The sequence below is a fragment of the Quercus suber genome, unplaced genomic scaffold, assembly GCF_002906115.3.
Source record: "Quercus suber isolate HL8 unplaced genomic scaffold, Cork oak 2.0 scaffold_1213, whole genome shotgun sequence".
Classification (NCBI taxonomy): Eukaryota; Viridiplantae; Streptophyta; class Magnoliopsida; order Fagales; family Fagaceae; genus Quercus; species Quercus suber.
The window spans coordinates 1-8,632 of NW_027070609.1; the positions used below are offsets into that span (position 1 = coordinate 1).

The window sequence follows — 8,632 nt, forward strand, 5'->3', positions numbered from 1 at the left end:
TAAAAAATTAGTTGGGATACATGAATAGCAATAGATTCTCCAAGCCTAATCTACCCAATTCACCTAAGCCCTCCAAGCTTCTTGCTCTAACAAGGTTATGCCGAACAGTGTCTTCTCTAGCTTTCCGGATCCCGCAATTAACTCATTGCATCAACCAATATGAATTGGTTCTCTCTTAAACTGCTTCCCAAACACCAAGAACCTTCTCACTACTCTGAATTTGGTGAGGTAAGAATTTGGTTTATGATCCTCTCATGGATATGATAATGGAGAGGGTGAAGTAAAGAAATTTGAAGAATCAAGTGTATAAAATTGTGGATGAATCAATTTTGTTTTTCTCTAGGGTTCTCTCTCAGAATTCTCTCTAAAAGCTTTCTACATTTCATGGGTATAAGGGTATTTATAGTAGGGTATGAGATGGAATGTGAAAGTCACTTTTCAGCAAAAGAGGGTGCACTGGCGAGTCACTCGCGACTAAGATGAGTCGCGAGTTACCAGACTAGGCCAGACTATACTTTTTGTTTTGTAATGATCTAGCTGGCCCGACCCTTCGTCTTCTTGCATGCTTCTCACGTGGGCTTCATTTTGGCGAGTCACCACTCACGACTCAATCGTGAGTGCAGTCGTGAGTCACCTTTTTATTGCACGATCAAATTTTTATAGTCTCTCACACACAACTCTTACATTATTCCCACCTAAATACTGAGTTTCTAAATGCTGAATTACAAGCAAATTTGGCATAGAATAAAGCCAACACATAGTTGAATAAATTCAATTTTACAATTTGGAATGATCAACCCGAATATTTATGTTCATAAATATCAAATTTATTAGAAGAATTGACTTCACTCACTAATTTGCAGATTGGGGCCCTTTAGTTGATGTTGTTGGTTTTTGTTTCTTAAACCTTGGGTCAAAGTATCAGCCTCAGGACAAGTTTGTTCAATGGATTCAAAACGGACCTGAACCTATATATATTGGGTTTGGGAGCATGGTATGGTGACCTCTCAAAACTGTTGGTGAATTTATTTAGATTTTCAAATTTTTTTTTTTTTTTTGCTTGACATGTTGATGTGTCCTTAACCTGGATATGATGATTTAATAGAATAGTTTCATACTTTCATGTCACCTGATCTTCATCACTAGTTTGTCCTATAGAATTTCTATAGCATGTATTTTGTTCTATATGTTCTCTAGATTTTCTATAGATTTTTGTTTTTTAATGTTCTTATCTTATTAATATCTAAATTTGAAATACTGTGATATTACTCATAGAGATTAAATGCACCAGTTACTTTATGAATTGGCCAGTCTTTAGTGTGAATGAGTCCTGGATGGGGCTTGACATTGTATTTCCTTGGGCTTGATTCGATAGATTTGTTTATAATTTTTTGGCTACAGTAACTAAGGGCAACTGATCATTATAGAATGACTTTAGCAATAAACATGGAGGATCAAGTATACTTTTCAACTGATGTCACTATCAGTACTTGTATCTATTGTATTACTTGGTCAATAATATGTCAAAAGAAGTTAGATATGAACTGTTTTAGATAACTTAAGCAAGGACAATGCTTGTATTTTTTGACCAAATTTTTGGGTTAGTAACTTGAGACAATTCCATTTCAAAATAGTTTACAACTACTTCCCCTTGTGATGCGTATTAGCTGATATCATTGTACATGAAAATATTTTCATTACTACGTATATACATGATGGACAAATTTGATTTGAAATGAATTTTCAATTGCACTGTTTATACACTGTTTATAACCAGAACTATTGTTGTTAGTTATTTTACGGCCTTAGCAGCCATGTCATCCTAATAACCCAAGATCCATGATGTGGTGCATTTTAACTGAAATCCTTGAACATGAAAAATAAAAGCTTTTGGGATATGATAAATTTAATCATTTAACCACACAATTATACACACCCCCTCACGTCTGGGCCCAAATTCCTCTTAAGAGGTGAGGCCCAACACGTGGGAATTTAATAGGTGAGGCCCACTATTCTATTAGTAAATTACATGATGGACAAATCTGATTTGACTGAGTTTCCAATCATAATTTGTCTTAACACTGTTATTGCCAGAACTATTATTAGTGTTTGTTGTTGTTAGTTATCTTTCTGCCTTTGCATGGACAGAAATCTTAAATTTTCTTCCTTCATATCTCTGCGTACCTTACATGGAATAGTGGATTGTGATTCTTCTTATCATTTGTGCTGATAAAAATGTCCCATCAATGTTTGGATTGGGATAGTATTTTTCAAGTTTGCATCAATCAGGGTGACTTTAATATATTTGTGGCAGATGGCTTTCCTTTAATTTTTTTTATTTCGTTTTTTTCTTTTCCTATCATACTGGCTTTCTTTAATTTTTTTTTTTCGTTTTTTCTTTTCCTATCATACTATTCATGCCTATCAATATTGACATTAAATTTTATGTATTGGTTATATTATTGGCTATGTACGATTTGCTTGTTCTTTATCAAATTTTGGAGAAACTATATTGATAAATATTTTTTGGGACTAAAGCTTGTGTTGTTGTTGATAATGCTTTTGTTAAGCCTCTTGAAGATCCCAGGAAAACCACAGGCATTTTATTGGAGGCATTAAAAGGTACAGGGCAGAGAGGAATCATTGACCGAGGCTGGGGAGGTCTTGGAAATTGTATGTAATTTTAATTTGGTTGAGAACAGTTCTTTTACTTGCCTGTATATTTCTTCCAAATTCACACTCGTAGGTTGTAAGAACAAATTCTTGGTTAGACAATGCAAACAATTCTACAACCTAGAGGAAGTACTTTTTATTGTCTTTTATTATTTACTTTTTTCAGTGAGCAAAGTACTTTTTACTATCTCAACAGTCAAATTGCACTTTTTTGGATATGGGTTCATAGGATGAACTAGGGAGGACATAAAACTAAGTAGGCTGTCTATGGAATCACACCCTAACCTATAACAAGTTAACAACTACTATAAACTTTACCAGATAAAGTAATTGTAGTGAAGTGGATTATATTCCAAGCGAAAACGATTTTATTTGAAAGAGATGAAAAGAGCAATTTTTCCTAATTTTGGAGGTGTTTGACAAATGACAACTAAAGATGAAATAAAATCATATCAAGTTTATTAGAATATATAGCCTATACAAGCTAACTGCAAAACTAAAACAAATTTTAAATTGAGCTAGACAAATTGCATGTTAACCTAAACCAGTTCTAACTTGAGCCTAGTCAAACTGGATGTAAATAAAAACTAGTTCGAAATTGATCTGGTTTTGTTTTAGTTCAGATTATATTATAACTAACAAAAACTAGTTCAAAATTGGACAAGATATCTGCTGTAAAAATGAACTTGGAAAGGATGAGAATCTATCCCTTGAAGCCTTGATACATATCTTTAGGATGCTCTAAAAGGTGAATTCCTCAAGTATTATTGATGACTTGATAATTCAGCATGTTACTCTTTAGCTTATGCTCCTGTGGAGTTTTTGAGGGTCTCAAAGATTGTATGCATGCTGCGAAAGGTCTTCAATTGTTCTTAGTTATATTGTTCTTTTCTTCATAATTACCTATGACACCTATGAATCTTTATATTACAAGTCTATCATGTGCCAAGTTTTAAATTAGTTTTAAGACAGTTCCTTTTCGCTACCCTATAGTTTCTTTATTTTCCCTTTAAACCCCTTCACATTTTTCTTGTTAGAAAATTATACTTTCTCTCTCTCCCCTCTCTCCCCCTTTCCATAGACAACCATCTCTCATTATTATTTGATATGTTTAATTTCTTTATTGAAGAACAAATCAATGATACTTTGTATGTCAATGCATATTCTTTATTGATACTTTCCAAAAAATAGTTTTGGTTTCATATATTTTGAGTGATAAGCATGCATTATTACTCTAATAATTCTTTGTCTTTTGCAGTTACAGAGGTTCCTGATAATGTTTTTCTTTTAGAGGAATGCCCTCATGATTGGTTGTTTCCCCAATGTTCTGCAGTGGTTAGTTTCACTTTATGTTTTGCATACTATGATTATGTAGAAATTAAGTGAATTTTGCATGATTCAATTAAGATAAATAATAATACCACAATTCTATGTGCAGAGCAACTGGAGAACTGCTATATGATTATCAATGTTAGAATATTTGTAAAATGATTAAATGTACTCTTTTCTATCAGCTTAATTTTTTGTGATAAGTGGTAATTTTTAATTATCGAAGTAAGTTGTATTGAGTTCAAACCTATGAAGCTTGGGTGCGGATTCGGATTTGGGTGCAGATGTGGGAATCGGCAATTTTTGAAAAAGTATGGTACGGGTGCGGCGGGATACGTTTACTAATAAATTATTAAATATATTTTCATATAATGGTAAACATATATCAATTTAAAAGTAATAATAACTACAAATAATTCAGTAATTTCAATTTAAGTTGTTTAACCTACAAATAATTTGACATAAGTTAATAACTAAATAAGAAACCAAGTCAAGTTTTTATTTTATTTTATTTTTTTAACATGTATTTCAGTCAGTTTCTCGGCCAATTTCGGCTGGTTTCGACCGGAATTGGATCGGCGTGAAAAAAAAAAAAAAAAAAAAAAAAATCACACACAGACACACACAAATCTGCGCGTTGCCGGGTGTCTGGTGCTGGTGCGGGTGCGGCAGCCCTGGAGCTGCACCCGTGCTTTCTAGGTTCAAACTCTATTTCAGTTCTATCACCTAATTAAAAGGTTACTCCACATGTTAGGTCTAACTTATTGAGGGGGAGTTAAGTCACACATGACAGGCAATGTCAAAATATCAATTAATGATTAAATTCACAATTTCTTATCTGCTGAAGTATTTGGGATAAGTAATCTTAACAATCTTTTAGAAATCTGTAATTGCATCACCTGACTTTTTTTTATAGATATGGTATAATGAGGGAGCTATATATACAAGATTTTTTAATCATAAAGTTCACTTATGTGAAAGAGCCTTGACTGGATGTTGAATTGCCACATATATGCAGGTTCATCATGGTGGTGCAGGAACAACAGCTACAGGCTAAAAGCTGGGGTAATGTACTTTTCAAGTAGGGTTTTACTGATGTTTCTGAATTGTGTCTGAGTTTGGAATTAATCTGAATGTTTCAATATCTTTGGGATATTTTATTTCATTAGATTTTTTTTAATGACATTAATGGAATGAGTCAATTTATATGATGTAAATATGTAATAGGAAATGAAATTAAGTTATATGATTGCTTGCCTATCTCTGAGCTACATGATTCAACTTCATTTGGAATCAAATTCGTTCTTTATTTCTTTTATGATAATTAATCACTTATGAAGTACAGTGTATTTATTTATATGTGTGTCTAATGCCTAACTTATGAACTACAGTGTCCAACAACCATAGTTCCATTTTTTGGTGATCAGTTCTTCTGGGGTGATAGAGTACATCAAAAAGGGTTGGGACCTGCACCAATTCCGATAGCTCAGCTCAGTGTTGAGAGCCTCTCAAATGCAATAAATTTCATGCTCCAGCCTGAGGTAATTCTGATGTCTATATTTGCATCATCTCCTGCAGGATCACATATATAATTATAATTAATTACAGCAGCCATTTTTATATCATCTCAAGTTAGTCATTTATTGGTACGATCTTAGATAGGATAGAATGGCGGAAATGTTATGTGACCCACACGATTAGTTGAAAATCGATCCATGAAGCTGATACCGATCTCAATTTAGATGGGATTATGGCTTAATTGGATTGTTCTGAGTTGAGTGTGCAAAAGCTGTCTTTTAATAAAAAAAATGCTTTATTTATCACACAGATTTCTCCAAAAAGATATCGCATCTAAAAACTAAAAATTTGCATATTGGCTAATTCCACCATTGGTAGAAAATTTAAAGTTGAGGAATATGCAATGTTATGTACCTGTATTGTAGCTCATTTTAGCACACAGATTTCTTTCTTTACTTATTTCCCCTAAAAATGTTTGTTCTATTCTTTTTAATGGAAAATAAAAAGAGTAATAGTCTAAAGAACTGAATGAGTGTCCCTTGTCATCTTATTGCATGAGTCTCATCAGTTTGTTCCTTGATTCTAGTCTGACAGATATACTTTAACGGGAAGTCACATTGCTAATGTGAGACATGTTTTGGTTCTTAATGGGATAACACTTCCAGGTGAAATCTGAAGCAATGGAACTAGCAAAGTTGATAGAGAATGAAGATGGTGTTGCGGCTGCTGTTGATGCATTTCACCGGCATTTACCTGCAGAGCTACCCTTGCCTACTGCATATTTGGAGGAAAAAGAACAATTAAACCCTCTGCAGTGGTTTTTTATTCAAATTGGGAAGTGGTGCTGCCTGCCTTGTGGTTTGTAGAGTTCTTACTGTATTTTGTAGTGTTTGTATAGTTATGCTTTACTTTCTTTTTAATATTACCTTGCATTTCATTCATTTCATTCAAGGTCTTCTTTAAAGGTTTGACTAAAAAAAAGAAAAAGAAGATACAAGTGCTATTACATTTTAGCATAGGTTTTTCTCACATCTTGTCTGACAGTATTAGTGTTCTTTATTGATTTTTAATAGATAAGTGAGCGTATAGTTATGCGAGTAAGTTTGGATGTTGCAGACCATTTTGTCTGTTATCATTTGATTTGTATGATATTCTTTTAATATCATTGGAAAAAGGGGATGGATTGGGGTATGGTGGGATTTGCCGCATGCCTCTGCAATGTGATATGAGCTTTAAGAGTTGGAATTTTTAACATTCTAAACATTCGTTGATAAATAAGTAATTTCATTTTTGTCACATCATTAATGACTCGAATATCTGTTAGAATATTGCTTTTAAACTTATAAACTTTTTTATAAAAAATGCTTATTAGGTCAAAAACTAAACCACTCCTGTAGCATACTAAAATAATAGAATTTTATGATAAATTTATCCTAGAAACACTAGAGGATGTTTTCTAGAAAATGAGTCATTTTTCAAAAAATATTTTCTATGAAACTATCTCATTTTTTCATGTTTAATAACAATCTTAAATGAGTTGTAAAATAATCTCTTAACTTCTTTTATTTAACTTCTTGTGAGTTAGAACTGTTTTCTAAAAAAATTTAATGGAAAACAATCTTTAAAATAAGTCATACTTTTTTATTGATCAAAATTAGTTTTTATTTGACTCATTTTTTCTAATGCTACTAAATAATAAAAAATGTGGAAAATTATCTTCACACAATTTTCAATTGAAATAAACTAGTCTTAATTTGTAAATTTGACTTTTTAAGAATATTATGTTGGTCTCCTTTTGAAGAATTGTCTTAAAATATTAGGTGCATAGAAGAGTTCTCAAAATATCATCTAGTTGGACTTGGTTCCAATAAAACCTAATAGTATGTTTGGTAATTATTTTTTTTTCTCTTATTTTCTATTCCCAAAAATAATTTTCTATTTTCGAGACTAAAAAACTTTTTTAGGCAACCCAAAATGTACAGAAAAAAAAAAAAAATTGTTTTCAAAAATTGAAAATAAGCAAAAATCTGTTTTCAGTTTCTAGTTTTCAAAAATCAATAAAAACATGCGTTTAATTAATTAATTTGTCTCATTTAATGAGTTTGTGCTAGAGTACAAATACTAGTAACAACAATAGCTTTGTGCAATGCTCATCTAAAACTGATACAGTATGGCTTTGTGCACAGGGTATAAACTATATAACATATAGCTTATATAGAAATTTGTAATCACCTAACATGCTACGTTTTGAGTCTGTTTGGATAGGTTGTTTTAAACCGTGCGTTTTGAAATACACATTTTGAAAATACAATTTTAAAAACCATAAGTATTGGGTAAAAATGTGAAAATGTGCATTTTCTAATTTTAAAGTCACTATAAGTGTTTGGATAAGATGTTTTAAAAATTAACAAAATTTTTTTTTCTAGTAATCATCATTTTTGTAAAGGAAAATTTCTAATTAAAATCAACAATTGGTGATGATGATGACGATGACTCTTTTTGACAAATTTGTGTTGACTTTTATGCATATTTATGTATTTTGGTATTCCAATTTCCAATCACAAGTTCTTTTCTTTATCCAGTTGGTTTGATTTGATTTGGATTAATAATTAGTTGGTTTGATTTGATTTGGATTAATAATTAGTTGTTTTGCAAGTTATAACTTGATTTTTTTGATAATCCATTCAGAATCTTAGATGCTAAACTATGAGACTTTATTAAGTTTTATTTATTTTTTTAATTCTTTTGGTTGTACAAATTTGTATTTTTGTAATACTTATTGTTATATTCATGTTGTGTCATCTCATATGTTACGTCATTAGCCATATAATTATTCGTTTTCTAATTTATTTTTTTGTTCATATTTTTTGTTGACAATATTAAATATATAAATAGATTGACTTTGTACATTTATCTTGGGCAGTTTTAACTTTAATTACATATAATTTTATCTTTACATATTCATCTATTTTATTTTAGATGTTTATAACTAAAAAATAAAATCAATGAATGATCAAAAGCTAAAAAAAAATGTTCATACATATCTATCTATAGTATACATAATATGGAAGTTTTGCAATAAATTTACAAATTTATTTTTGCACCACGTCAT

General features: G+C 31.2%; 1 protein-coding gene across 3 annotated transcripts; it reads left to right on the forward strand.

Moving 5' to 3' along the window:
* Positions 1–863: 863 nt before the first annotated feature.
* LOC112025152 (sterol 3-beta-glucosyltransferase UGT80B1) lies at positions 864–6,744 on the forward strand (the record flags this gene model as incomplete). Of its 3 annotated transcripts, none has more annotated exon segments than XM_065769596.1 (6): positions 864–994; positions 2,571–2,673; positions 3,932–4,008; positions 5,021–5,083; positions 5,394–5,543; positions 6,186–6,744. In XM_065769596.1, coding segments are annotated over 4 exon segments (350 nt in total), but the record flags the coding sequence as incomplete, so codon positions are not given.
* Between the last annotated feature and the right edge of the window lie 1,888 nt (positions 6,745–8,632).